At 71.7% G+C, this 26,118-nt stretch overlaps 6 protein-coding genes and 1 long non-coding RNA gene across 12 annotated transcripts; 3 read left to right on the top strand and 4 right to left on the bottom strand.

The window, feature by feature from the left end:
• Positions 1-524: 524 nt before the first annotated feature.
• LOC121060742 lies at positions 525-24,090 on the top strand. Its single transcript, XR_005814911.1, has 3 exons — positions 525-928; positions 10,688-10,696; positions 24,080-24,090. It is a non-coding gene; the product is annotated as an uncharacterized LOC121060742 (long non-coding RNA).
• Positions 643-3,696, bottom strand: PEX19 (peroxisomal biogenesis factor 19). The gene is made up of 8 exons (XM_040538813.1): positions 3,564-3,696; positions 2,897-2,982; positions 2,601-2,766; positions 2,009-2,094; positions 1,773-1,934; positions 1,504-1,680; positions 1,173-1,217; positions 643-1,029 (listed from the first exon to the last, which is right to left on the bottom strand). Exons 1-8 carry the CDS (start codon positions 3,622-3,624, stop codon positions 955-957), a joined length of 858 nt encoding a protein of 285 aa, XP_040394747.1. The 5' UTR covers positions 3,625-3,696; the 3' UTR covers positions 643-954.
• LOC121060731 (Fc receptor-like protein 2) lies at positions 4,533-10,668 on the top strand. 5 transcript variants are annotated; one of them, XM_040538799.1, is made up of 10 exons: positions 4,533-4,644; positions 5,315-5,482; positions 5,559-5,804; positions 6,203-6,820; positions 7,354-8,016; positions 8,118-8,207; positions 8,320-8,341; positions 8,442-8,518; positions 8,613-8,666; positions 8,826-9,050. In XM_040538799.1, the coding sequence occupies exons 1-10, from the start codon at positions 4,548-4,550 to the stop codon at positions 8,969-8,971; spliced, it is 2,181 nt and encodes a 726-aa protein (XP_040394733.1). In that variant the 5' UTR covers positions 4,533-4,547; the 3' UTR covers positions 8,972-9,050. The 5 variants fall into 5 exon arrangements, 4 of the variants coding, with proteins under 4 accessions (XP_040394733.1, XP_040394736.1, XP_040394734.1 ...); XM_040538802.1 differs by having other exon boundaries at positions 5,462-5,482; XR_005814910.1 differs by lacking the exon at positions 4,533-4,644 and adding an exon at positions 10,515-10,668 and having other exon boundaries at positions 5,148-5,482; positions 8,826-9,140.
• Positions 9,154-11,003, bottom strand: FCER1G (Fc fragment of IgE receptor Ig). Its single transcript, XM_040538819.1, has 5 exons — positions 10,882-11,003; positions 10,336-10,427; positions 10,132-10,179; positions 9,767-9,790; positions 9,154-9,478 (listed from the first exon to the last, which is right to left on the bottom strand). Exons 2-5 carry the CDS (start codon positions 10,417-10,419, stop codon positions 9,425-9,427), a joined length of 210 nt encoding a protein of 69 aa, XP_040394753.1. The 5' UTR covers positions 10,420-10,427; positions 10,882-11,003; the 3' UTR covers positions 9,154-9,424.
• Positions 11,390-16,888, bottom strand: NDUFS2 (NADH:ubiquinone oxidoreductase core subunit S2). The gene is made up of 14 exons (XM_040538808.1): positions 16,763-16,888; positions 15,879-15,982; positions 15,327-15,517; positions 14,627-14,747; positions 14,426-14,538; positions 14,229-14,303; positions 14,055-14,132; positions 13,752-13,837; positions 13,195-13,314; positions 12,988-13,117; positions 12,690-12,785; positions 12,323-12,406; positions 11,651-11,708; positions 11,390-11,551 (listed from the first exon to the last, which is right to left on the bottom strand). The coding sequence occupies exons 1-14, from the start codon at positions 16,858-16,860 to the stop codon at positions 11,514-11,516; spliced, it is 1,392 nt and encodes a 463-aa protein (XP_040394742.1). The 5' UTR covers positions 16,861-16,888; the 3' UTR covers positions 11,390-11,513.
• Positions 18,198-23,540, top strand: ADAMTS4 (ADAM metallopeptidase with thrombospondin type 1 motif 4). Of its 2 annotated transcripts, XM_040538804.1 has the most exons (9): positions 19,417-19,579; positions 20,414-20,737; positions 21,326-21,458; positions 21,544-21,714; positions 21,788-22,074; positions 22,147-22,333; positions 22,413-22,588; positions 22,665-22,840; positions 22,936-23,540. In XM_040538804.1, the coding sequence occupies exons 1-9, from the start codon at positions 19,445-19,447 to the stop codon at positions 23,354-23,356; spliced, it is 2,010 nt and encodes a 669-aa protein (XP_040394738.1). In that variant the 5' UTR covers positions 19,417-19,444; the 3' UTR covers positions 23,357-23,540. The 2 variants fall into 2 exon arrangements, with proteins under 2 accessions (XP_040394737.1, XP_040394738.1); XM_040538803.1 differs by lacking the exon at positions 19,417-19,579 and adding an exon at positions 18,198-18,389 and having other exon boundaries at positions 21,788-22,333.
• LOC121060737 (palmitoyltransferase ZDHHC3-like) lies at positions 23,635-26,025 on the bottom strand. The gene is made up of 8 exons (XM_040538814.1): positions 25,842-26,025; positions 25,109-25,197; positions 24,903-24,976; positions 24,709-24,821; positions 24,519-24,580; positions 24,321-24,408; positions 24,137-24,209; positions 23,635-24,047 (listed from the first exon to the last, which is right to left on the bottom strand). Exons 1-8 carry the CDS (start codon positions 25,979-25,981, stop codon positions 23,838-23,840), a joined length of 849 nt encoding a protein of 282 aa, XP_040394748.1. The 5' UTR covers positions 25,982-26,025; the 3' UTR covers positions 23,635-23,837.
• Between the last annotated feature and the right edge of the window lie 93 nt (positions 26,026-26,118).

The following is a 26,118-nucleotide window of genomic DNA, read 5'->3' on the forward strand; positions in this document are numbered from 1 at the left end:
TCGGGTTGCCCAATGTTACTGTAGGGTCACTCTTCACCCTCCCCCCCCCCCCCCCCCAAATGTTATTGTAGGGTCACCCAATGTTATTGTAGGGTCATCCTTGTCCCTCCCCCCCCCCGTGGTATTGTAGGGTCACTCAATGTCCTGCCCCAGTGTTATTGTAGGGTCACTCCTGTTCCCCCCCTGCCACATTATTGTAGGGTCGCCCCTGTTCCCTCTCCCCTCCATATTATTGTAGGGTCGCCCAATGTTATTGTAGGGTCACCCTTATCCCTCCCTCCCCCCTCCATATTATTGTAGGGTCACCCAATGTTATTGTAGGGTCACCCTTGTCCCGCCCCAGCCCCATGTTATTGTAGGGTCGCCCCTGTTCCCTCCCCCCTGTTACCGTAGGGTTGCCTAATGTCCTCTCTGTGCTACTGTAGGGTCGCCCCTGCCCCCCTCCTCCTCCCCCCCCATGTTATTGTAGGGTCACCCTTGTCCCTCCCTCCCCCCGCAATGTTATCGTAGGGTCACCTCTGTCCCTCCCCACCCCGTGTTACTATAGGGTCGCCCAATGTTATTGTAGGGTCACCCCCATCCCTGTAGGGTCACCGCCCCCCGCCCCCCCCCCCCCGTGCCTCAGTTTCCCCGGGCGGGAGCTGCCGCGGTTGCCAACACCTTTATTGGGGCCGCCCCGGCCGCTTGGGGGGTGCCCCCACACGGCTGGGGGGGGGGGGGGTGACACGAGCGTCCCCAGGGCCAGGCGCCCCCACGGGGACGGCCACCCCCATCCCGTCCCCGTCCCACGGGGACACCGCAGGTCCAGCGCCGCGCCGCGTCCCACGAGGCCTCGTCCTCGTCCTCCATCCTCATCAGGGCGTTAATTACAGGCTAACGAGCGGGGGCTGGCCGGGAGGGGATGTCCCCATACGGGGGGGACGTCCCAGTGTCCCCGTCCCCCCGTCCCCCCCGTCACATCACCCGGCACTGCTCGCCGCTGCCCTCGGGCAGGCTCAGCCCCTCCAGGTCCAGGTTGAGGCCGGGGGGCTGCGGGGACAAAGGGGACACGGCCTGGCCCCGTGCCCCCAGGCCGCTCGGGGGGGGGGGGCGGGACGGGACGTCCCCGAGTGTCACCGTCCCCGCGGGGACCCCAAATGCGGTGTTGGGGTGAGGGGGGGGGGGGCACTCACCACGTCCCCGGCCAGCTCCTTGGGGGGGTGGCCCAGCTCCTGCAGCTGGAGGGAGAGGGCTGAGCGTCCTGCAGGCTGTCCCTGCGGTGTCCCCGTGTCCCCAGGGTGTCCCCAGGTCCCCACGTCCCCACATCCCCAGGGTGTCCCCACGTCCCCGTGCCCCCAGGGTGTCCCCACATCCCCCAGGATGTCCCCAGGGTGTCCCCACGTCCCCCAGGGTGCCTCACATCCCCATGCCCGCAGCGCGTCCCCACGTCCCCAGGGTGTCCCCACGTCCCCACGCCCCCAGCGCGTCCCCGTGTCCCCAGCGCGTCCCCACGCCCCCGCCCACCTGCTGCATGAGCTCCAGCACGGCCTCGAAGCGCTCCCGCCTGGCCCCGGCGCCGTCCTCGGCCCCCTCGGCCTCCAGGTGCCGGCAGATGCGCCCCATGACGCCGTGCTGCGCCCGGTACCGCTCGTACTGCGCCGCCGGCAGCGCCGCCCGGTGCCGCTGCAGCCACTCGGGGTACTGGGGGAGGGAAACACAGGGGTAAGGGGGGGGGCGCAGGGGTAAGGGGGGGGGTCACCGCCCCCCCCAACCCCCCCCGGAGCCCCCCTCACCTTCTCGGTGATCTCCTTGAGCGAGGGGTACAGCACCTCCTTGGAGAGCAGGTGCTGCAGCAGGCTCTGCATGACGGGCAGCACGCCGCCCTCCCCGCCGCCCTCCTCCAGCCCCAGCCCCTCGATCGCCTTCGCCAGCTCCTCGTCCGAGGCCGCCGAGCCCTGCGGGGGGGGGGTCGCCGTCACGCCGGGGTACCCCCGGCACCCCCCCCGTCCCCGTCCCCCCCCGGCGGTACCTGCAGGTCGGTGGCGTTTTTGGCCAGCCCGCTGAGCGTCTCCTTCAGGCACGAGGTGAATTCCTGCTGCGACGCCGCGTCGCCGCCTGCGGGGCCGCGAGGGGATGGCTCGGGGAGGGGGGCTGCACACCCCAAATCCCCCTGAACACCCCCCGTCCCGGAGCCCCACAACCCCCGGGACGAAGCCCAGGTCCCCGTGTCCCCACGGTGCCACCCACGGGGCCAGCCCCAGGCTCCCCCCTTGCGCCACCGCCGCGCTGGTGCAATCGGGACCGCTCGGGGCGCGTGCCGCCCTATGGAGCAATCCCGATTTAATTAGGGGAGCATCGTTAAGCCCCCAGCCAGCTGCGCACCCACGCGGGTGCTGGCCCCGAGCACGAGGACAGCGAGGGGACAGCGAGGGGACAGCGAGGGGACAGCGAGGGGACGGCCACCGTCCACCCCCCCCCCCCAAGCTCCCCTCCACGTCCCCGGGGCTCGCAGCGGGGATTTGGGGCCGGCAATCCCGAGCCGCGGGGCGCACGTGGGGCCGTGCCGGGAGGTGACGCTGGGGGGGGGGGGGGCCGGGCGCTGGGCCCCCCCCCCAACTCACCCACTCGCCCCGCCGCCTCCGAGAGCTTCTGGAACTGCTCGACCAGGTGCGGCTCCTCCTCGGCCAGCTCCCTCATGGCCTTCTCGAACTCGGCCGTGGCCTGCGAGGCCAGCTCGCCCTCAAACAGCTCCTGGAAGAACTTCTCCTGCGAGGCGAACAGCGACTCCTGGGGGGGGGGAGAGGGGGGCAGCGGGGGGGTGGGGGGTTACGGGATTTTTGGGGGTGGGTTACGGGATTTCTGGGGGGGTCGCCCCCCCTCCTGTCCCGAGGGAGGAGCCCCCCCCGACCCGTTGCACCTTGGAGGCGGCGCTGGGGGTTCCCGGGGCGGGCGGCGGCGGCGGGGGGGCAGCGGGCCTGGCCTTCTCGAAGTCATCGAGGGCGCCTGGGGGGCGGGGGGTGAGGGGGTGCCCCCCCCCCCCCCCAGTCCCCAAGCTCCCAAATCCCTCCTCGCACCCCAGGGGACCCCGCAGGGCGCTCAGCCCCACCGCAGCCCCTGTTCCCAAAAGCCCCCCAGCACCGCTGTAGCCCCGTAACCCCCCCTGCCCCACCGCTACCCCCTAGGACCCGCTGCACCCCCAGCCCCCCCACACCCCAAAAACCCCCTCAGGCCCCCCAGGAGCCCCCCACCCCAAAGGAGCCCCACAACACCCCAGACCCTGCTGCACCCCCCCCACCTCCCCCAACCCCACTGCACCAGAGCAGCCCCCCCACCCCGCAGCCCCCCAATAACCCCCAGGCCCCCCCCCCCCAGTACCCCCCAGCCCCCCCCAGTGCCCCGCAGCCCCCCCGGTACCCCGGTGCCCCCCAGCCCCCTTGGACCCCCGGTGCCCCCCGGTGCCCCCCAGCCCCCCCCGTTGCCCCCCAGGCCCCCGATAAGCCCCGGCCCCTCCCGGTGCCCCCCAACCCCCCCCCGGTGCCCCATAACCCCCCCGGTTCCCCGGTGCCCCCCGCCCCCCCGCTCACTCTCCAGCAGCTCCTCCAGCTCCCGGTCCGGGTCCTGCTCCCGGCCCGGCTCCGCCGCCATCTTCCCCCGCTCCGCCTCCGCCGGGAGGCGGGGCCAACGAGCCCCGCCCCCTGAGCCCCGCCCCCTGTGTAAGCACCGCCTCTTAGCCAAACCCCGCCCCCCGAATTAAGCCCCGCCTCCCCTATTAAGCCCCGCCCCCTCCCCGCCAACACCCCGGGGCTCGGTGCTGCCGCCTGGCGGCCGCGCTGGGAACTGCAACCGGGGACGGGGGGACCGGGGGGGGGGCCGGGGGCGGGTAACCGGGGGGGGGGGAGGGGGGGGGGACCGGGTCCGGGACCCCCCCCGCACCGGTGCCGGGAGAGCCCAGCCCGCCTCAGCCGGGTCTCCCCTCGCTGCTCCGCTGGGCTCCGTCGCCCCGCTGTGCTCCCAGGGAGGGACGCACCGCCCGTGTCCCCGTGTCCCCGCCGCCCCGTGCTGCGTCCCCTGGGGGGCTCCTGTGGGGCCGTGACTGGTGCTGGGGACCCCGGGGTGCACGGGTGAAGGGGCTGGCGGCAGCCCTGTCCCTGTCCTGTCCTTGTCCCCATCCCTGTTCCCTTCCACGTCCCCATCCCTGTCCCAGCCCTGTCCTTGTCCCCATCCTCGTCCTTGTCCCCATCCCCGTTCCCTTCCCCAGCCATGTCCACATCCCTATCCCCATTCCCATCCCTGTCCCATTCCCATCCCTGTCCCCATCCTTGTCCCCATTCCTGTCCTTGTCCCCATCCCCATTCCCTTCCCCATCCACGTCCCCATCCCTATCCCCATTCCCATCCCTGTCCCCATTCCCATCCCCATCCCGGTCCCCATCCCTGCTCCATCCCCATCCCTGTCCCCATCCCTGTCCCTGTCCCCAGACGCTGCCACCCGCTCGCAGCCCTGAGCTATGCCACCCATGGGGGGGGGGGGGATTGTCACTTCCTTCCCCTCTTATCTCCAGCAGCATTATGCAAAGGGGGTGTCGCTGCTGGAACCACCGTCATCGCCTCCGCTGCCAGCGCGAGGGTGCGGGGATGGCACGGAGCGCGGCGCTGCTGCTCTGCGGTGAGGCCGTGCCCCTCTGCCCCCGTGTCCCCACGTCCCCTCAGCCCCCCCGTGCTGGGGGCAGGGGGCACCTGTTCCTGGCTGAACCCCTGGGGAAATGGTGGGGGCAGAACGGGGAGCGGGGGGGCTGTGGGGACGGGGACACGGGGATGGGGACGTGGGGATGAGGGGACAGGGCCGTGAGGATGGGGACAGGGGGATGGGGACACGGGGGTGAAGGGACAGGGATGGGGACGTGGGGACAGAGCCACGTGGACGGGGCCATGTGGACGGGGCCATGGGGACGAACACCACGGGGACGGGGCCATGGGATCAGGGCCATGGGGACAGGCATTGCAGAGGGGGACGTGGGGACTGCCACCGTGGGGATGTGCATCCCGGGGACGAAGTGGCCGTGGGGATGGGGACACGGTGACAAGGACGCTGGGGCTGGGGCTATGGTGGCGAGATGGGCAGGGAGAGGTGGGGATGGGACGTGGGGATGGGGACGTGGGGATGGGGACGCGGGGACGGGGACGTGGGGACGGGATGTTGGGGGTGGGACGTAGGGATAGGATGTGGGGTGGCCATGGGGACCGTGTGACAGGGCTGGCGGAAGCGCCTCCGTGCCCTGCACAGCTGGGGGTGACTGCTAGGGCCCGGCTGCTTTGCATGGGCGGCTGTGACGCAGCTGCGTCCCCTGGGCCCCCCGGCCGCCCTGGGAAAGGTCCCCACACCCACGGGTGCCCATGGCCGGAACAGGAACGGGGTACAGTGAGGGCTGGGGGACACCGCGGTGACGGCAGCCGCTGTGCCCCCGGCCTCTTCTCCCTCCCAGCCCAATTCCTCAGCCTCGCAGGTAAGTCCTCGAGCCCCCAGTGTCCCCAAGCCCCCGGCGTCCCCAGCACGCTGTCGTCCCCGTGTCCCCCCTGCAGGCGCCCAGCCCCCCCTGCTGACGCTGGACCCCCCCTGGACGCCCGTGTTCAAGGGGCAGAAGGTGACGCTGACCTGCGGGACCCCCGACGAGCACATCCCCACCGCGTGGAACATCGGCGGCAGGAACAAGAGGAGCAAAGCCAGCCACCTCCAGGCCTCCCTGCAGAACACCGGCCGCAGCAGCATCCAGTGCCAGAGGTCCGACTCCAAGTTCAGCCTCTCCATCGAGCTGAGCGTCTCTGACGGTGAGGGGCAGGGTGCCTGGCACCCACGGGTGCTTGGCGGGGCTCGGGAGGCTCGGCTTCGCAGCCTTTGTCACCTCTCGTGCAATCGGAGCAGAGTGGGGGCAGCCCTGTGCACGCTGGGCATGACCCTTGTGCACGTGGGGTGTCTCCACGTGCACACCAGTGCATCCCCATGCACACCAGTGCATTGCCAATGCACACTGGGTGCCTCTCTGTGCACACTGGGTGCATCCCCATGCACGGTGGGTGCCTCCCCATGCACACTAGGCACATCCCCTGCACGCATCGGGTGCACGCTCACTCACACCGACGCGTCCCGGTGCACGCCCCTGCCCCCTGTGCGTCCCAGTGCACACGCGTGCGCCCCGGCGCGACGCCGCTCCCGCCGCTCTCCGCAGACTCGGTGGTGCTGCAGGTGCCGGTGCAGCCGGTGCTGGAGGGGGACGCGCTGGTGCTGCGGTGCCGGAGCTGGTGGGAAAGGACGCTGAGCAGCGTGAGCTTCTTCCACAACGGGGTGCTGCTGCGGGGGGGCGGGCAGGGGGATGATCTGCTGCTCGCCCCTGCGCAGCAGCACCACAGCGGCCGCTACCACTGCGCGGGACGCCTGTACAGCGTCCTGAAGGCAGAGTCCAAGACAAACGAGGTCGTTGTGCACGGTGAGCACGGGCAGGGGGCAGCGGGGACGGGGGCACGGCAGCGGGGTCACCGTCCCTGCTCGGCCCCTTCCCCAGAGCTCTTCTCAGTGCCGGAGCTGAGCGTGGACGGTCCCCGGGACCCCCCTGAGGGCAGCGCCCTCACCCTGGCCTGCGTCACCCGCGGCAGCCCCCTGCGGCCCCGCGTCGCCCTGCGGCACCTCTTCTACCGGGACGGGGTGGTGGTGGCGGGGCCCCAGGGGTCCCCCCAGCACCTGCTGTGGGCGCTGGCGCTGCCCGACTCGGGCTCCTACGCCTGCGAGGCACGGGCAGAGGCGGCCAACGTGCAGAAACGCAGCGCCCCGGTCACCATCACCGTGAGAAGTGAGCGGGTGGGAGGGGGGGCAGGGGGGCGCATCCCTGCCAAGGTCCCCCAGTCCTCCTCCGTGGTCCCCCAGTTCTGTCCCAGGTCCCCCATCTGCTCCCCAGCTCCTAACATCCATCCCAGGTCTCCCCATGCCTCCCTTGGTCCCTCCATCCTTGCCCAGCACCCCCCTCTGTCTTTTCCTAGGGTCCCCCCATCCCTTCCTGGGTCCCCCCACCCCACCTCAGGTCCCCCCATCACACCCCCCATCCCCCATCCTTCCCCCATCCCACCCCGGGTCCCCCCATCGCACCCCATATCCCCCGTCCTTCCCACGCTCCCCATCCCTCCTGGGTCCCCCCATCCACCCCCAGGGCCCCATCCATCCCTTCCCAGCTCCCTGTATCCATACCAGGTCCCCCCACCCTTCCCCAGGCCCCCCACTCCTCCCTAGGTCCCCACACCCCTTTTGGGTCCCCCCGTGCCTCCCCCTGTCCCCAGCCGCCCCCCCCCCCGCTCCCCATCCCACCCCCGCCACCTCCCCTCTCCGCAGGGGTGCCCGTGGCGGGGGTGACCCTGGCGGCGCAGCCCCCCGGGGCGCAGGTGGCCGCGGGGGAGAGCCTGGTGCTGAGCTGCGCGGTGGCGGCGGGCACGGGGCCGCTCGTCTTCTCCTGGCACCAGCAGGGCCAGGCCCAGCCGCTGGCCCAGGGGCCCCGCTATGAGCTGCCGGCGGCGCGGCCGGAGGACGGCGGCCACTACTTCTGCAGGGCCACCAACGGCGTCACCGCGGCCACCAGCCCGCAGCTGCACGTCACCGTCGTGGGTGAGCACCGTGCCGGGGGACGATCCCCGGTCACCTCCCCGGTGCTGATCCCGCTCCCGTCCCCTCTCCCAGTGCCCGTGGCCGGTGCCACCGTGAGGGTGGCGGGGACGGAGGTGGCGGTGACGGAGGTGGCGGGGACGGAGGGCGAGCGCCTCAACCTGAGCTGCGCGGTGCAGGCGGGCACGGCGCCCGTGGCCTTCACGTGGCTGCGGGACGGGGAGGAGATGGGCGAGGGCCCCATCCTGCCCCTGGGGACCCTGGGGCTGGGCCACGCTGGCACCTACCAGTGCGTGGCCACCAACCAGCTGGGTGCCCGGCGCGCCTTCCAGGTGCTCAGCCCCTCTGTGGCCCTCTCGGTGACGCGGCGGAGACAGGGGCAGTGGCGGGGACAAGGTAAGGGCTGCGTGGATCTGGCCCCAGGGACAACGGGGCGGGGGGGGGGGGGGCTGCATCTGTCTGGGGCTGAGCTGTGTTTGTCCCCTCTCCGTCCCCAGCCCTGGCCGGGGGGCTGAGCACGTCCCTGCTGGTCCTGCTGGCTGCCTCCGCCGTGCTGGGCTGGCACCTCTGGCGCCGGCGTCACCCAGGTGGGTGACACAGGGGGGTGCTCTGGGGGCAGCGGGGGGCTTTGGGGACAGCAGGGCTGCCACGGAGTGTCCCCACGGAGCACTCACCGTCCCCTCTCCCCTTGCTTTGCAGCGGCCAAAAAGAGCCAGGAGAGGTGAGCCCTAGGGCCAGGGAGGGGACCTTGCCCCAGCGAGCTGCACCCCCTGTCCCCAGGGTGTTCCCTACCCCCTCGGTGTCCCCTTGTCCCCCCCCAGGGACCCCACAGCCCCTCCGGGTCCCTCTGCCCCAGCTGTCCCCAGCACGGACACGTCGGAGCCCGACTACAGCAACGGTGAGTGCCAGCCCTTGGGGACACTGCGGTCCCCACGGTGCCACTGCGGTGGGGCTGGGGGAGGCCGGGAGGGGACACGGCTTTGTCCCCGCAGTGTGTCCCGAGGATGTGGTTTACTCGGCTGTCATCATCACAGAGCAGGGAGGGGGTGAGTACGGGCGAAGGGGACACCTCGTGAGCCGGGGAGGGGACACGTGGGGACGTGGCTGAAAACAAGTCCTCGTTCCTGGCCCGCCCCACGCCGCCCGCATCACCCCCCCGCCACGTCCCGTGTCCCCAAGCTGAGCCTCGGTGGCTTCTCCCGCAGGTGGCCGCGTGCCCCCATCGGGCCCCGCTGCCCCCCAGGAGCCGTTTGTCACCTACGCGGTGCTGCGAGGGCCCCGCGGTGCCACCGGCCCCAGGGGACTGCGGCGGGTCCCCAGCGACAGCTACGAGAACGTCCCCTGCGCGTGACACCCCAAAAACAAACCCTCCCCTGTACAGAACCCCAAATACACAAATACCCGTTTCTCCCCCAAAAACGCCTGGTCTTTCACCCTACCCCCCCGGCCTGGGTGCTGCTCCCCCTGTGCCACCCACCCGGTGCCGTTGTCACCGTCCCCGTGCCACGGCAGGCATTAAGGTGAGCGCCGTGCCCAGTTTCCACAGGGTGCTGCTTTACTGGGGGGAGTGGGGCAGGAGCGGGGGGGCGCCGTGCACCCGGGCTGGCTTCACCCCCCCCAGGCCCCCATCACGCCCCCGGCACCGCAGCGAGGCCCGCGCCCAGCTGGAGGCAGTTTGGGGCTGAAAACGGCCATTTCCTGCGCAGAAAAACCTCCAATTCTGCATCGAGCGGTGGCTGGGGGGGGCGGGCGAGGGGGGGCCCTTGGGATGGGGGCAAGGGACGGCGGCGGTGCGAGGACGAGGTCAGGATTTGGGCTCGAGCATCTCGTACGTGTCCTGGTTCTCGGTGCTGAGCCCCTGCCGTAGGAGAGGGGGTTACGGGTTTGCCTGCCCTCCCCCCCACGCAAACCTGCAGCCCAATATTGGTGATTTTTCCACCCAAAACGGTGCCCCAGGAGGGGCCCTGGGGTAGCTGCTGGGGTGGGTGTGGGGACCCCAGGGACGTGAGGCACCCCGCGAACCACGGCACCCACGGGAAGGGGGCACCCCATGGGATTTACCCCTCCCCCAAACACCCGGCACCCACGGGACGGGGGCACCCCATGGGATTTATCCCTCCCCCCAGCACCCCAGGGACGCACTTACGGTGTAGATGGCTTCTTCTTTCTGCTGCAAAAAAAAGAAAGAGAAAGAGAAAGAGCTGCCCTGGGAGGGGGGGGGCAGGGGGGGGTCACCCGGCTCCCCGCCCCCGCAGCCCCCTCCCCCTGCGAGCGGCCCCAGAAACGGCGAATTTTCTAGGATCTTTCACTTCCTCCCCCCCCGGCACCCACCACATCTGGGTGCCCCCCGCAGATTTTTCCCCGTTTCCCTCCCCAGCGTTGCGCAGAACGCGGGCGGTCGCCACCGGTCCCCACCCCCGGAGCCCACCCCGGCCCCCAGTGCCCCCCCCCACCTCGGCTGGGCCGTGAGGCCGCTGTCCCCTCGCACCGGAGGTGACAAAGGGACTTTACCTCCTTGGCCGCTTTGGAGGCGCTCTGCAATGCTCTGCGAGCCAGGAACTGCGGGGAGGCAAAGGGGTCAGCCCGAGACGTATCCCCAAAATAACCTCCGAGGGGGGGGAAAAACCCCCCCAGAGCCCTGGGGATCCCACTGCGGACGGGTCCAGCCCCAAAAGCGGGGCTGTAGCCGTGCCCCCGGGTGGTCGCGGCGCTCACCTTGAGGCGGCAGTACAGGATGGTGAGGACGATGCCGTAGAGGAAGAGGACGGCGTCCAGCACGTAGCACAGCTCCGGCTCCATCGGCGTCTCTGCGTAGCGAGGACAGGGGTTCGGGGGGGGGCAGTGGGGCCGTGACACCCCGGGCCAGATCCTGCATGTGTCCCGGTCACCCCGAGCTTGACTGCGCCACCTCCGAGCTCCATCCTTCTCTGCGTGCCCGGGGACCGCAGCGGCGCCGACGTCGCATCTCCGACGGCTTCGGTGAGCCCCCAGGTGCCCCCCGGGTGGGGGACAGGGCAGAGCTCCCCCCCCGTCAGGCACCCCGCTGTCCCCAGGGCTGCCAGCAGAGCCACGGGGGGTGCTTTCGATGGATCCTGGCTCATCCCAAAGGGCGAGGACAGCGTTGACCGAGCCAGGCCACCACCCACGCACCCACCCAGCTGCTCCCCTGTCCCCCGGCCACCCCCAGCAAGGTCCCCGTCCCTTGTCCCCCCCCCAGCCTGGTCCCCATCCCCCAGCCCGGTCCCCGTGCCCGGTCCCTACCCGCTGCCGGCACCCGGAGGTGCAGGGCCGCGGCCGGCGGGGTCGGCAGGGCTGGGTGTTGCGCTGGAGTCAGCGACCGCAGGGCGAGCGCTTTCCTCCCCAGCAGCTCGCACCGCCCTTGTGCCCACCCCCCCGCCACCGCTTCCCCTCCTCCAGCCCCCGTCCAGCCACCGAGCCTCCCTCTGGCTTGTCCCCAGGAGCCGCCACCCTCCCCGTGCCCAAATGCCACCCTGGCACGGGGGAGCTCCGAGAGGCGTCGCCAGCCCCAGCTGGGTGCAAACCCGCGGGCGGCGGGGGCAGAAGGGCAAAAAATAACCTCAAGAAGTGGCCCCCGGGCTGGGGAAGCAGGGAGGATCCTCCTGGAGAGGGTGATGTGCCCACGGGCCTGACATCGAGGGAAGGGGAAGCTCTCGACCGCAAGCCTGGTGTGGGAAAGGGAAGAGGAGTGGGGTTTCACCCGGTTCTGGCAGCGAAGGGCTGACGCGGAGACAGAGGCGCAGAGCTGGAACCTGTTTTAGCCTTTATTTGACTCAAATCGGGAGGGGCAGCACGGGGGGCGCAGGGGGAGCGCCCGGGGCAGCCCGGGCACGGAGCAGGACACGCAGCAGGGGCCAGGCACGGTGCTGAGCGCCTCACCGGTCCACCTCTCCGAAGACGATGTCCTGCGTGCCTGCAGGGAGGGAATGGGGAGGTGAGGGCAGGACCGAGCCCTGCTCCCCAGCCCCCCCAGGGGCTCACGCGGGTGCAGGAGCCCCCGGTGCAAACGTACCGATGATGGCCACGACGTCTGCCAGCATGTGGCCCTGCGACATCCTGTCCAGGCCGGCCTGAAGCGGAGAAGAGACACGCATCAGCCCCGAGCTGCCCCGCGGTGCGATGGGGCCAGCTTCGCTCGAGGGCTGCCCCCCGGCCCCGCGCCGCCCGCCGTCCCGTGCCCCCTCGATTCGCTCGATCCCGCGGAGATCGAGCCGGCAGGAAGGCGCCCGCTGCGGTCAGGAGCCGGAGGCACGAGCCTCGAGGCGCGGCTGCCTTCGTCCAACAGCTGCCGGCGGTGCTGGGGCCGCGGCTTCCGGAGCGGGGCCCTGCTGGCAGCCCCCCCCCCGGCTCAGGCCAGGCCCCCAGCGGCACGGCCCCGGCTCGCAGCTGGAGGAAGTGGTCAGCTATCGGCGGGGAGAGGAAGCGGGCTCCAGCTCCGAGGCTCAAGCACGAGAAGCTGCGACCCGGGGCTCGGGGGGAAGAAAGCTCACTGCGGACAGAGCCGGCGCCAGCCGAGCCGCCCGGTGGGGATGGGGACGTGCAGGTGACAGCCAGGTCCCTGCAGATGTCACTTGGCCCCCAGGCGGCCTCGCAGCAGGGCCACAAGGGGCTGGCGCTGCTCGGAGGGCAGATGCGGCCACCCCAGGCTCCCCCTGGCCCCCCCCGGTCCCCCCAAGTCCCCTACCAGGTGGGCGAAGCCGGGCGCCTTGATCTTGCAGCGGTAGGGGCGGCTGCTGCCGTCCGAGACGAGGTAAACGCCGAACTCGCCCTGCACGGACACGGGGACAGAGCTGGTGACACTGCGGGGGGCTGCGGCTGCCACGTCCAGCCCCAGACAGCATCAAGAGGCCCTGGGCCAGGACAGGATGCGTGCGGTGTCCGAGCAGCCGCAAGGTCTGTGCCCTTCACACGCCGGGTGACAAGAGCAGCGCCATGTCCCCAGAGGCATCGCGGCGCCTGCTGGCGCCCGCCACCCTCCTCCCACACCCCCGACCAAGCTGGGTGCCAGCCCAGGCAGGGCTCAGCCCCCTTAAACAGCACAAGAAGGGCACCTTGGGGGCCTCGACGGCCGTGTAGGTGGCTCCGGGGGGCACCTGGTAGCCCTCGGTGTAGAGCTTGAAGTGATGGATCAGGGACTCCATGGAGGTCTGCGGAGAGAGGCCGCCATCAGGGCTGGGCGCAGGCGGGGGCCGCCCGTGTCCTGCCCACCGGTGACGGGCGTGTAGGAGGACGAGGCCGGGCAGCGTTGGGTCTCCTCGGTGCCAGCCCCTGCCTCCCCTAGGAGCGTTTTTTTGGGCTCGGGGGGTCCCCGGTGTGAACTGGGGGGCTGGCAGGAGGCCAGGCCTTTACCTTCATCTCCGCCCGCTTGGGAGGGGAGATTTTGGCGTCGTCCACCTTGATCTCCCCCTCGGGCATCTTGTTGAGGCACTGCAGGATGATGCGGAGGGACTGGCGCATCTCCTCCACGCGGCACAGGTACCTGGGGGGGCAGAGGGGGGTGCTCAGCGTGGGTGCTGTGCTGGGAAGGGAGCGGCCGGCCGGGGCGCGGGGACGTACCGGTCATAGCAGTCCCCTCGGGAGCCGATGGGGACGTCGAACTCCACCTGGTCGTAGACGTCGTAGGGCTGGGTCTTGCGCAGATCCCAGTGGATCCCCGAGCCCCGCAGCATCACCCCGCTGCGTGGAGAGAAGCGGCTGAGCAGGGGGACCGAAGCACCACCCCAAGTCCCAAAGCGGACCCCGCTGCAGGAGGAAGGGCTCTGCACCGAGGGGACCTGGAAAGGGGCCACGAGCTCCTCGCCTGCGCGCACCACGGCCTCCCAGAAGGGTTGGGGGACAGCAGGCAGGTAAAGCCATGCAGGACACGGTGTCACAGCTCCTGCCACGCTGTCCCCCCGGTGGCACTGCTCTGACACCAAGCAGCGGCACCTGGAGCCAGGCAGGGGCCAGCACCGACCCCGAGCAGCCCCAGAGCAAGCCCTGAGCAGCCCCCCCACCCCGAGGAGCAGCCCCCCCACCCCGAGGAGCAGCCCCCCAACCCCGAGGAGCAGCCCCCCAACCCCGAGGAGCAGCCCCCCAACCCCGAGGAGCAGCCCAGGAGCCGCGGGACCCACCTGAAGCCGTAGTTGAGCGCCTCCTCGGCCGTTATGACCCCGATGTCGACCGTGCGGTTCTTCCAGATGCGGTTGTTGGTCAGCATCTGCGGGCAGCGGGGCCTCAGCCACCCGTCCCCGGGTGCCACAGCAGCGTCCCGACGCAGCCCCCGTCCCTCCCGCTGCCACCACCCGGGGGACAACCCCACGCTGGCCATGCCCAGGGGACAGCAGGGAGACCCCAGCCCCCCGGGGCGGGGGGGAAATGGGGCCGGTCCCTCCCTCCCCGGTGTCCCCTCTCCCCGCGTCGCGGCCGTGCCTCACCTCCTCCACCTCATCTACCCGCGTGGAGAAGTTCTTGACGAACTCGTAGATGTCGTCCATCAGCCCCAGGGGCAGGTCCTGGGTACGAGGAGCGGGGAGATCAGCCCGGGTGGGACCAGGGACCACCAGGGGTGCCCCCCCAGCCCGCGGGGGGGGGCTGCAGGGAGCCTTTACCTGGTGAACCCCACCGGGGCGGATGTAGGCGGCGTGCATCCGCGCCCCCGAGACCCGCTCGTAGAACTCGAACATCTGCAGGGGGGCAGAGCAAGGGGGGGCTCCGTCCGCCGGCCTCGGGCCCCTCAAACCGGCCCCGAGGGCGGCTGCAGCTGCCCGGCCTCTTCCCCATCCCAGCCACGGCCCCGTTCCTTTACCTTCTCCCTCTCCTCAAACATCCAGAAGAAGGGGGTCATGGCTCCGATGTCCAGCGCGTGCGTGGTGACCGCCATGATGTGGTTGAGCAGCCGGGTGATCTCCGCGAAGAGGACTGGGGGCGCAGAGGGGTGAGAGGGGGGCAGAGCGGGGAGAAACAGCCCCCCGGCCCCTTCCCCGGGCAGGCAGGAGGCCGTCCTCACCTCGGATCCACTGAGCCCTCAGGGGCGGGCGGATGTTGAGCAGCTTCTCCACGGCCAGGGAGTAGGCCTGCTCGTTGCACATCATGGACACGTAGTCGAGGCGGTCGAAATAGGGCAGGGCCTGGCAAAAGGGGTGACCTTGAGGGGCTGCGGCCAGCACCCACGGCACTCGGAGCACGACGGCGGCTTTCCTCTCCCCCAGGGGGCACGTGAGCCCCGAAAGGAGCCCGGGAGCCCCAAAAGGAGCCCGAAAGCTCCAGCCCTGGAGGCGTACGGGTGGCCTTCCTCGGAACACGGCGTGAGGGAGGGGGGTAACGTGCCCCGACAGCTTTTTGGCTGGCACCAAGCGTGCGGTGTCGTCGTCCCCACCCCCCCCTCTCCCAGCCCTGGGTTATTTCAGGCTCCGCTTCTCCCGCCAGCACCAAGGTTAAATCCGGGCGGGATACCAAATCAGCGGGGCGCTGTTTACAAACGCCACGACAGAACCCAACAGGCAGAGAAATCCCCGTGCAGCGCTGACGCAGCCGGCTCGACAGCTGCAGGCAGATGGCCGCGGACAGCCCCTCGTGTGCTGGCCCTCCCGGCAGAAAGGAGACCCTCGGGCTCCCCTCGCCGCTTCCCCGCCGCCTTCCCCAAATCCTCGCGGCGGGACGGAGAAAAAAACGGCACCTGGGAGGCTCTCGGAGCCCCCCGCGTTTACCTGGAGGTACGTCTTGTACTCGATGAGCTTCTCGGTGCCTCGGTGCAGCAGGCCGACGTGGGGGTCGCACTTCTTCACCGTCTCCCCGCTCAGCTCCATCACCAAGCGCAGGACCCCGTGGGCGGCCGGGTGCTGGGGCCCGAAATTGATGGTGAGGCTGGAGACCTTCTTGTGGGCCGGGGGGTCTTTGTCTGCTCGGGGGGACAGGAGGGGAATCAGGCAGGGAGACAGCTCGGCAGTGCTGCGGCCCCGCGGTGTTGGTGGAGCGGGACGGGACCTGCCCCACTGAGCACCCTGACTGCCCCCCCAGGAGTTCAGGGGGCCCCAAAACCCAGCCTGACACCCGCTGGGCATCCAGCAAGCCCCAGGCCGGCACAGGACCCTACTGAGCACCCTCCATAGCCTGTGGGTGCCCAGCACCCCCACCCCAGAACCTTTCCCAGACCCTCGGGCACCCCATTCCTCCTCCTGCACCCCCCTACTGAGGCTGACCCCCCCGGGCTCCCCCCCACCGTGAGCCCGACGCCCTAGGGGGTGCCCCCAGCCCCTCACCGTCCCAGGGCGGCGGCACCCACTTCTCCGTCTCCCTGCTCGGGTACATGATGGCACCGGCGAACTGCTGCGCCCAGTCCACATCGGGCTGCCACTGCCGGGCCCTGGGGGACCGACGGGGGTCAGAGCGGGACGGGAAGGCCCAGGCCCAGCCCCCGACCCCAGATCCCAGATCCCAGACCCTGGCCCCCGACCCCAGACCCAGGCCCTAGACTCCAGATCCCAGGTCCCGGCCCCAGGTTCCAGGTCCCTGACCCCCAAACCCCGACCCCAGGCCCCAGATCCCAAATCCCAGACCCCAGGTCCCAGACCCCAGACCCCAGGTCCCCAACCCTCAACCCCCAGCCCCAGACCCCAGGTCCCAGACCCCCGACCCCCAACCCCTGACCCAGACCCCCGGCCCCAGGCCCCAGGCTCCAGGCCTCCAACCCCCAATCCCTAGCCCCAGACCCCAGGCCCCCCAGGCCCCAAACCCCAAGCCCAGACCCCAGGTCCCGACCGCAGGCCCTAGACCCCAGATCCCAGGTCCTGGCCCCAGGTTCCAGGTCCCTGACCCCCAACCCCCGACCCCAGGCCCCAGACCCCAGGTCCCCAACCTCCAACCCCCGGCCCCAGACCCCAGGTCCTGGCCCCAGACCCCAGATCCCAGACCCCAGTCTCAGGCCCCAGACCCTGGCGCCAGCCCCCAGATCCCAGGCCCCAGATCCCAGGTCCCCAACCCCAGACCCCAAATTCCAGACCCCAGACCCCAGACCCCCAAACCCCAACCCTAGACCTAGACCCAGACCCCAGGCCCCAGGCCCCCGACCCCCGACCCCAACCCCAGCCCCCGCTCCCGCCCCCCCTCCGTCCCCCGACCCTTCCCTCCCGCCCCCCACCCTCACCGGGCCGGGGCCACCCCGAGCCGCGCCGCCGCCGCCGCCCGCAGCCCCGCGGGTGCCCGCAGCCCCCCCAGCGCCCGCAGCGCCCGCAGCGCCGCCATCTCGCCCTTGGCACCGCGCAGGCGCCGCCGCCGCCGCCGTCATCCCCCCGCGGCGGGGTCGGGCCCGGGCGCCATCTTGGGGGAGGGCGGGTGAAGCCACGTTGCCGCCATGTTGACTGTGGGCAAAAGAAGGGCGGGTGGGGGGGTGGGGGCTGCTCGGCCGCCATGTTTGCTGAGGGAAACATCCGGGAAACCGGCGCGGGTGCTGCCGCCATCTTTGGGGCGGGCAGAGGGGCAGGGATGGGGGGGTCGGGGGTGGGGGCAGAGGGGACAGGGAGGGACAGAGGGGGACAGAGGGGGGACGGGGGGGGCAGAGGGGACAGAGGGGACGGGGGGGACAGAGGGGGAACAGAGGGGGAACAGAGGGGACAGAGGGGGATGGGGGGGGCAGAGGGGACAGAGGGGACCGGGAGGGGCAGAGGGGACAGAGGGGGGACAAGAGGGGGACAGAGGGAGATGGGGGGGGCAGAAGGGACGGGGGGGGCAGAGGGGACGGGTGGGGACCAGATTGAGTGGGATGGGGACAGAGAAGGCAGGGCTGGGACGGAGGGGGCAGGGCAAGCAGGACCCCCCCCGCCATGTCCCCAAAACGTGACATGACCCAAATTGCCCCCCCACCCCAGGGGCCTTCCCTGCGGGGGACACGGGGACAATCGGGCCGTGCCAGCACCCTCCGTGCCCCTGCTGTCCTCACCCCCCCCAGGCTCCCCCAGCCCCGTGGCCATGCCAGCTCCCGCGGCCTCATCCTGCGTCACCGACCCCGGTGACGCCAGCGTCCGCTCGGGGTCGTCACGGCTGTCCCCGACCCCGCGTGAGTCACGGCGGCCCCGCGATGCCGGCCAGATGTTGGCCGCTGGCCACCCCGCGTCCGCCTGGATCCCACCCAGGAGGAGCTCCCGCGGCGCTGAGCAGCTCCCAGAGCCCGAGGGTGCCCCCGGTGCCACCGTGTCCCCGTGCACACGCGTGTGCGTTTGCGGGTGCAGGCGTGTGACGGGCGGGCACTGGTGTGTTTGGGGGTGCACACGTGTGTATATGCATGTGTGTGCACGTGATGGTGTGGTTTTTGTGCGCACGTGCACCGGTGTGTGTGAGTGTGCACCGCGTGTGTTGGCCCCGTGTGTGTGCTGGGGGCATTCGTGCGTGGGTCTGGCTGTGACTGGAAAATGCTGGAGGTGGGGATGCTGGAACTGGGGACACTGGGACTGGAACTGGGAATACGGGAATTGGGGGTGCTGGAGCCGAGGGTGCTGGAGCTGGGGGTACTGAAACTGGGTGTGCTGGAACTGGGTGCGCTGGAACTGGGGGTACTGGAGCCGGGGGTACTGGGGGTTCTGGAACTAGGATGCTGGAGCTGAGGGCAGTGGAACTGGGGGGGTGCTGGAGCTGGGGGTGCTGGAGCAGATGCCGGAGGCAGAGGACTCTGCACGTGCGGGATGCCGGATCCGGCGGATGCTGGTGCTGGGAACGCCGGCCGTGCCGGACGCCCAACCGGGCGGATGCTGGAGCCCACGGGACGCCGGCCGTGCCAGGTGCCGGATCCGGCGGATGCTGGAGCCGGGGGTTGCCAGCGGCTTCCAGCCCCCCCCCCCCCCGGATGCTGGATCCGGTGAATTCTGCTTGTGCTGGCCATGGTGGGCTCCCGGTGGGCTCCTGGGGGGCTCCTGGGGGGCTCCCGGGGGGCTCCCGGTCCCAGCGGCGCTACCGGGCACGCATGGGTGCTGGTGCCGGCTGCAGGCTCTGGGTGCCGGGGGGGTCCCGTGGGTGCAGCCCAGCACCCCGCGGCACAGAGGCCCTTTGTGCGGCGGCGCCGGGTGCCGCCGGCTCCCTTTGTGCGGGGCCGCGTCACCCTGTTGTTCTCCCGGGGACAGCGGGGACGGCACCGGCACCACGGCACCCCTGGGCCACGCAGGGCACCCCGAGATGGGTGGGGGTGCTGGGGCAGGAAGGGTGGCTGGGCTCAGCCCTGGTTACGAGAAGGGAGGAAGCAGGATACGGCCCTTGTCTTGCCGGGCCGGGCCGGGGGCCAGGCGGTGACTCTGGCAGTGTGACACATCGTGGGGGGCCCTGCCGGGAAAGGGGGACACGGGGAGGGGGCCGGGAGGGACCCGCGTGGGAACAGGATGGGATGGAGGGGACAGGAGGGGACAGGGAGTGATGGAGGGGACAGGGAGTGACGAAGGGGACGGGATGGGATGGGGGGGCGGGCAGCAATGGAGGGGACGGGATGGGACGGAGGGAATAGGGAGCAATGGGGGGGACAGGAAGGGACAGAAGGGACAGGACGGGCCGGGGGGGACGCGGAGGAGCGGGGCGTTGCGGGCAGGGGATGCTCCGGGGGTCCCCAGCCCCACGCCCCCCCCCCCTTGGCACAGCAGCCCCCGTTCCCGGGGCTTCCCCGTTGCCGGGCCCCGGCCGGGCTCAGCCTTCCCGGAACCTCCCGGGGGGGGCAGCGCGGGTTTCCCCCCCCGCCCCCTTCCCCCCCCCCCCGTCCCGGGGCCGCCTCCCCGCCCGTTAAAAGGCGGCGGCGGGGGCAGGCTCGGCCGCCGAACCGGAGAGAGCCGCCGGGGACGCGGTGCCCCGGGCCATGCGCTGCGCGCTCCTGGCGCTCCTCGCCGCCGCCGCCGCCACCGGGGCCGCGCCGGGTCCCGCCTGTCCCGTTACGGCCCCGGGGGGAGCCGAGCCGCGGCCCCGGGGGGAGCCGGCCCCGAGGAGAGCCAAGGTACGGCCGGGATGGGACGGACCGGGGGGCTGGGACGTATCGGGATGTATCGGGACATATCGGGACACAGCGCGACATATCGGGATATTGGAACATATCGGGACACAGCCGGACATATCGGGACATTGGAACATATCGGGACATATCAGGACATATCGGGACACAGCAGGACATATCGGGACGTATCGGGACGTATCGGGACACATCGGGAGTGGCACCGGCTCGGGGGGATGCGACCCAGACGAGCACCCCCAGGGGACGGCCGGGACCCTGCAGGGTGGGGGACACCGGGGAGGGGCGCACGGGGACAGGGCACGGGCTGGCACCCGTGGGAACAGCAGCGCCGGGGACTGGGGACACCGGCACCGGCTGGCACGGTGCTGGGGGACACTGGTGTGGAGTCACGTGGTACTGGGGGACACTGGGAAGGGATGGCACAGTGACAAGGGACATTGGCAGTGATGGGTGACACCAGGGTGGGCTGGCACGGTGCTGGGGGACACCGGTGTGGGGTCACATAGTGCTGGGGGACACTGGTGTGGGCTGGCACAGCGATAAGGGACATTGGCATGGTGATGAGTGACACTGGGACGGGATGGGACAGTGACAAGGGACATTGGCACAGTGATGGGTGACACCAGGATGGGCTGGCACGGTGCTGGGGCACACTGGTGTGGGGTCAGCCATCAATGGCGGACACCAGCGTGAGCTGGCACGGTGCTGGGGGGACACCAGCATGGGGTGGCACGGTGCTGGGGACACCGGGACGGGGACACCGACGCCGGGGGACAGCATCCCGCCCCGGTGCCCTGCCCAACGCCCGCTCCCCGGCAGCGCTTCGCCTCGGTGCCGCGCTTCGTGGAGATGCTGGTGGTGGCGGACGAGTCGATGGCGCGCTTCCACGGCGCGGGGCTGCGGCCGTACCTGCTGACGGTGCTGGCGGCCGCCGCCAGGTCCTTCCGGCACGGCAGCCTGGGCAACGCCGTGGAGCTGCGGGTGACGCGCCTGCTGGTGCTGGGCCCCGACACCCCGGGGCCCCCCGCCACCTCCAACGCCGCCCAGATGCTCCGCAACTTCTGCCGGTGGCAGCGGGACCTCAACGTCCCCGACGAGGACAGTCCCCTCCACTTCGACACCGCCATCCTCTTCACACGGCAGGTGGGGAATGGGGACGGGCTGCGGGGTGGGGGTGGGGGGCTGGCTGGGTCCCTGGGTGCCCCCTGAAGGTGTTTGGGTGCTGGCAGGGTCCCTAAGACCTGCCCCCGGGAGTTCGGGTGCTTGGGGTAGGACCCTTGGGATCTTGGGGTGCAGGCTGGGTTCTTGGGGTACCTGCGGGTGCTTGGATGCTGGTTGGGTCCCTGGGGTGTCCATGGGATTTTGGGTGCTCGTGGGGTTCTCAGAGCCCATCCCAGAAAGTTTAGGTGCTGGGTAGGATCCCGTGGGTGCTGGGTAGGATCCCTTGGATGCTAGGTGAGATCCCCGGGATGCCCACCGAGGTGTTTGGGCACTGGTTGGGTCCCTGGGATGCTTTGTGGGTATTTGGGTGCTGGCAGGGACCCCGAGCCTCATCCCAGAGACTTTGGGTGCTGGGAAGGATCCCTGGGTCCCCACCAGTTGTGTGGATGCTGGGTGTCCCCGGGATCTCAGGGCGCAGGCAGGGTTAGTGGGGTACCCGTGGGTGTTTGGGTGCTGGTGGGGTGCTGGGTGCCCCAGGATGCCCCCCCCCAGCCCTGTGCACCCCCCCAGGACCTGTGTGGGGCGGCCACGTGTGACACCCTGGGCATGGCCGACGTGGGCACCGCCTGCGACCCCGAGCGCAGCTGCGCCATTGTGGAGGACGATGGGCTGCAGTCCGCCCTCACGGCCGCCCACGAGCTCGGTGAGCACCAGAGGGGGGGACACAAACGCACGGCCCCCATCCCCGGCCAAGCCCCCGGGGAACTGACGGCTCCGTCCCTGCGCAGGGCACATCTTCAGCATGCCGCACGATGACTCGCAGCACTGCGCGGAGCTCAACGGCCCCGCGGGCTCCTCGCGCCTCGTGATGGCCCCGGTCATGTCCTCGGTGCCGCCCGGCGAGATGTGGTCCCCGTGCAGCGCCCGCTTCATCACCGATTTCCTGGATAACGGCCACGGTACGACCCGCCGGCCCCCCGGCCCCGCAGCATCCCCGGGGACATCCCGTGCAGCCGTGTCACCTCCCCGCAGGTCACTGCCTCCTGGACAAGCCCTCGGAGTGGCTGCGGCTGCCGACGGCGCTGCCGGGCGCCGTGTACCCGGTGGAGCGGCAGTGCCAGCTGGCTTTCGGCGTGGACTCACGGCACTGCGGGGACGTGCAGCCGCCCTGCGCCGCGCTCTGGTGCAGCGGCCGCGCCGGCGGGCGAGCCGTTTGCCAGACCAAGCATTTCCCCTGGGCCGACGGCACACCGTGCGGGCCCGGCAGAGCCTGCATGAGCGGGCAGTGCGTGGGCATCGCCGCCATGGAGGAGCTCAATGTGAGTGCCGGGACGCTCCGGGTGGGACGCGGGCACCGGCGGCGCTTTGACGTTTTGCTTCTCCCCTCGCAGACCCCCGTGGATGGCGCCTGGGGGCCGTGGGGGCCGTGGGGCAGCTGCTCGCGGAGCTGCGGCGGCGGCGTCAGCTTCTCCCACCGCTCCTGCACCCGCCCCGCGCCCCGCAGCGGCGGCCGCTACTGCCGGGGGGAGCGGAGCCGGTTCCGCTCCTGCAACGCCGGGGCCTGTCCCGGGAGCAGCCGTGAGTGGGGCCGGGATGGGGCGCACCGGGAGGGTTTTGGGGGCAGCGCCGGTGCTGACTGTGTCCCCCCCCCCCGCAGCCCTGGCTTTCCGGGAGGAGCAGTGCGCTGCCTACAACCATCGCCCCGACGTCTTCAAGGGGCTGCCGGCCGCGGGGGACTGGGTGCCGCGCTACAGCGGCGTCCCCGAGAAGGACCGGTGCAAGCTGACCTGCCAGTCGCGCAGCCTGGGCTACTACCACGTGCTGGAGCCAAGGGTGAGCGTCCCCGTCCCGCGTCCCCCTCCCCACGGTGGCACCCCGGGGTGCTGAGGCCGTGGCGTCTGTGCCGCAGGTGGCCGACGGGACGCCCTGCTCGCCCGAGGGCACCGGGGTGTGCGTGCAGGGCCGCTGCATCCCCACCGGCTGCGACCGCGTCATCGGCTCCAAGAAGAGGTTCGACAAGTGCATGGTGTGCGGCGGCGACGGCTCCACCTGCACCAAGGTCTCCGGCGTCTTCACCAAGCCCCGGTGAGCACCCAAGGGTGGTGGCAGCGTGGGGGACACCCCCGGGTGCCCGGCGTTCCCCCCCTGCCACCCCCTCCAACGCTATCACTGCCCCACAGCTACGGCTACAACGACGTGGTCACCATCCCGGCGGGCGCCACGCACCTCCTGGTGCGGCAGGGCTCGCCGGCGGGCAGCGGTGACGCCGGTGACAGCGGTGACAGCATCTACCTGGCGCTGCGGCAGCCGTCCGGCGGCTCCCTGCTCAACGGCGGCTACGTCCTGGTGCCCTCGGAGAGCACGGTGACGCTGGCGGGCGGCGTCACGCTGCGCTACAGCGGGGCCACGGCCGCCACCGAGACGTTGGCGTGCCGGGGGCCGCTGCGCGAGCCGCTGGTGCTGCAGGCGCTGGTGGTGGACGAGCGGCGCCCGCCCCGCTTGAAGTACAGCTTCTTCGCCCCCCTGCGCCCGGCGGCGGCGTGGGAGAAGCAGAAAGCGGAGATCTTGGCGATCCTGCGGAACCGCCGGCGCCAGGCCTAGCGCTTGGGGTTATTTATTTGGTTATTTATTGCCCGCGGGGGCACCCACCCGTGTGTCTACCTCAGCCCCAACTCGGGCAGAGCGGGGCCCCCCACCCCCGGGCTGGCCTCGGGGGCCCCCCCGCGTGGTCCCTGTCTCTCTCAGCCACCCGCAGCGCGGCGGGGGGGTTATTTAAAGGTATTTATGGAGCCCGCTCGCTGTTTTTGTGGTTCTTGGCGGGGGTGCCGGGCTGCGTCGACCCCCCCAGCCCTCCCAGCACCCATCTCCTGCACCAAGACTTCCATAGAAAGGAACTTTATTGGGTGCCAGCCCCCCCCGAAAATCCTCCACACCTGGTGCCCCGCAGCGTCTGGCACCCCCGGGTGCACGGACGGGACCTCCCCGGGGCGCCCAGGTTTTGGGGCGGCAGAGTCCCCCCCCACGGTGCGGAAGGTGGCCAGGCGTGGGGGTGCTGCCGTCCCCCGGCGGTTTTGGGGGGGGCTCAGACGTCGCAGGCGGGCAGGGGGGTGTACGCGGGGCCGGCCGGGGTCCCGCAGCTGCAGGGGAAGAGCCAGCCGAGCACGCAGCCCCTCCCGAACACCTCCTGCAGCAGCGCCAGCTTGGCGCGACACCCCCGCGGCCGCTTCGCCTCCTTCAGCCCCCGGCCGCGGAGCTGCTCCGGCGCCGGCTCGTCCGTGATGATGGACACGACCTGGGACGGGATGGGGGAGGGGGGGGGGACAGGGACGTCACCGCCGCCGCCCTGCGCAGCGCCCCGATCCCCGCTCAGCCCCCACTGACCTGGTCGTAGAACACGACGGTGACGAAGGCACCGAAGAGGAGGGACTCCAGCAGCAGGACGATGCAGTGGGCGCTGGGGGGGCAGCGTGGGGCCGAGGGCTGGCGCCGACGTGGGGCAGCCCTGGGTCCTCCCCCCCGCAGCCCCCCACAGCCCTGGCATCCCCCCCCGCCGCCCCCCACTCACGTCTGGACGTGGTTTTCGGCTCCGTCTCCTCCCGCTGGCCCCAGCCACGCGACCAGCACCAGCCCCGCGGCGTAGGCGCTGGCCAGCCCTGGCACGGAGCGAGCGGTGAGCAGCGAGCTGGAGCCCGGTGCCGCGGGGCTGAGCCCCCCCAGGGAGCCCCCACCCCCCCCCCGGTGCAAACCCGGAGCCACCGCTTACCGGCGTAGAAGAGGAACTGGATGAAATATTTCTGGTTTAACTCCCCGACGCAGTTATTGATCCTACAGACAGACAGCACGACGACACCTCGCTGCCCCCTCCTCGGAGCGTCCCCTGGGGACCCGAGGGGGATCCCGGCGAGGTCCCCGGGGACCGGCGGGGGTCCCGGGGGGGTCCCCAGGGCACCTACCAGGGGCAGTGGTGGTCCATGCGGCGCACGCAGCGGTGGCAGACGCGGCAGTGGTGGGCGCGGGGGGGGCGATACGCCTCGCAGCGGCTGCAGACCGTCCACTCCTCAGGGCTCTGGGGGGGGGGGGGGGGGCAGCGCTCAGCCCCCCCCCAAGCCCGAGGCTGCCCCCCCCCAACCCCCCCCCGGGGGCTCACCCGCTCGGTTTTGCGCGGGGCGGCGCTGCGCAGGTCCGAGAAGTCGATGGCGGTGCCGGGGAGGGGAACGGTGCCTGGGGGGGGGGGGGGGGGGCGGCGGGGAGGGCGGCGCGGGGCCGTGAGCACCCACCTCACCTCACCTCACCTCACCGGGAGTCCGGTACCGGTAAAAGGACGGGCTGGGGGTGGCGGCGGGCGGCGCTCACCGGGGTCGGCGAAGACGGCGCGCGTGTGGCAGGCCAGCAGCAGCAGCACGATGAGGTTGAACGTCACGGCGTGGAACGGGCACCACGGGCTGCGGGGGGACGGAGCGGGGTCAGGGCAGCGCCAGCACCACGGGGACCCCACAGACCCCGCGCCCCGCAGACATCGGAAGGGACCAAGAACCCTGGGGAGACCCCAGGGACCCTGCACCCCGGGGACCTGCCTGGGACCCAAACTCCGGGGACCCAGGACCCTCGGGGGGGCGCCCACAGCCCCCATATCCCCGGTGGGGACCCCGGGGACCCCACGGACCCAGCGCCCAGGGGGAGACCTCGCAGGGCCCGAACCCCGGGGACTCGGGACCCTGAGGGGGGAGGGACCCAAGACCCCGGGGGGACCCCACGGCCCCCGCACCCCAGTGGGGACCCCGGGGGCACCTCACGGCCCCGCACCCCCGGTGAGGACCCAGCGGCCCCGGGGGGACCCCACGGCCCCAGGGACCGGCAGGGAGAGGCGACGCCGGACCCGGTGACCCCCAGTTCCCCTCCGGTGCCCTCCCAGCGCCCCCCGGTGCCCTCCGGTGCCCCCCGGTTGCCCTCCCGGTGCCCCCCGGTGCCCACCCGCTGCCCTCCCGGTTCCCCGCGGTGCCTCCCGGTTCCCCCCGGTTCCCTCCCGGTGCCCTCCGGTGCTCCCCAGTCCCCCCCGGTGCCGCCCGGTGCCGGCTCCGGGCGCCACCTGCCGCGGAGGGCGGGCCCCGGCAGGACGTGGGCGAGCACGGCGTAGTCGGCATAGCCCACGCTGAGGTAGGCGAGCAGCGGGCAGAGGGCGCCGCACGGGTCCCGCCCGCACCGCGCCGCCGCCGCCGCCGCCGCCATCCCGGCGCCCCCCTCCCCCGCCGCCCGCCGCGGCACTTCCGGCTCGCCCGCCGCGCCCAATCGGAGCGCCCGCTCGGCGTGACGTCACGAGAAAAGGGCGGGGGCAACCCGCGCCGGCAGGGCGGTGGCGGCGTGCG

The sequence above is a fragment of the Cygnus olor genome, chromosome 28 (genome assembly GCF_009769625.2).
Source record: "Cygnus olor isolate bCygOlo1 chromosome 28, bCygOlo1.pri.v2, whole genome shotgun sequence".
In the NCBI taxonomy this organism is placed as follows: Eukaryota; Metazoa; Chordata; class Aves; order Anseriformes; family Anatidae; genus Cygnus; species Cygnus olor.

Bases quoted from the DNA above. Each gene is read 5' to 3' on its own strand.
- PEX19 (XM_040538813.1), bottom strand. From the start codon at position 3,624: ATGGCGGCGGAGCCGGGCCGGGAGCAGGACCCGGACCGGGAGCTGGAG. The intron at 2,983-3,563 runs GTGAGCGGGGGG...CCCGCCCCCCAG, and splicing joins GCTGGAGGAGCTGCTGGAGA to GCGCCCTCGATGACTTCGAG. The intron at 1,681-1,772 runs GTGAGGGGGGCT...TCCCTCCCCCAG, and splicing joins TCAAGGAGATCACCGAGAAG to TACCCCGAGTGGCTGCAGCG.
- LOC121060731 (XM_040538799.1), top strand. From the start codon at position 4,548: ATGCAAAGGGGGTGTCGCTGCTGGAACCACCGTCATCGCCTCCGCTGC. The intron at 5,805-6,202 runs GTGAGGGGCAGG...CGCTCTCCGCAG, and splicing joins CGAGCTGAGCGTCTCTGACG to ACTCGGTGGTGCTGCAGGTG. The intron at 6,821-7,353 runs GTGAGCGGGTGG...CCCTCTCCGCAG, and splicing joins GGTCACCATCACCGTGAGAA to GGGTGCCCGTGGCGGGGGTG.
- FCER1G (XM_040538819.1), bottom strand. From the start codon at position 10,419: ATGGAGCCGGAGCTGTGCTACGTGCTGGACGCCGTCCTCTTCCTCTAC. The intron at 10,180-10,335 runs GTGAGCGCCGCG...GCCTCCCCGCAG, and splicing joins TCCTGTACTGCCGCCTCAAG to TTCCTGGCTCGCAGAGCATT. The intron at 9,479-9,766 runs GTAAGTGCGTCC...CTCCTACGGCAG, and splicing joins AAGAAGAAGCCATCTACACC to GGGCTCAGCACCGAGAACCA.
- NDUFS2 (XM_040538808.1), bottom strand. From the start codon at position 16,860: ATGGCGGCGCTGCGGGCGCTGCGGGCGCTGGGGGGGCTGCGGGCACCC. The intron at 14,748-15,326 runs GTAAACGCGGGG...CCCTTTTGCCAG, and splicing joins AGTACAAGACGTACCTCCAG to GCCCTGCCCTATTTCGACCG. The intron at 14,539-14,626 runs GTGAGGACGGCC...CTGCGCCCCCAG, and splicing joins GAGGGCTCAGTGGATCCGAG to TCCTCTTCGCGGAGATCACC.
- ADAMTS4 (XM_040538803.1), top strand. From the start codon at position 18,294: ATGCCGGATCCGGCGGATGCTGGTGCTGGGAACGCCGGCCGTGCCGGA. The intron at 22,589-22,664 runs GTGAGCGTCCCC...TCTGTGCCGCAG, and splicing joins ACCACGTGCTGGAGCCAAGG to GTGGCCGACGGGACGCCCTG. The intron at 22,841-22,935 runs GTGAGCACCCAA...ACTGCCCCACAG, and splicing joins GGCGTCTTCACCAAGCCCCG to CTACGGCTACAACGACGTGG.
- LOC121060737 (XM_040538814.1), bottom strand. From the start codon at position 25,981: ATGGCGGCGGCGGCGGCGGCGGCGCGGTGCGGGCGGGACCCGTGCGGC. The intron at 25,198-25,841 runs GTGGCGCCCGGA...GTCCCCCCGCAG, and splicing joins GGGCCCGCCCTCCGCGGCAG to CCCGTGGTGCCCGTTCCACG. The intron at 24,822-24,902 runs GTGAGCCCCCGG...CCCCCCCCCCAG, and splicing joins CCCCGCGCAAAACCGAGCGG to AGCCCTGAGGAGTGGACGGT.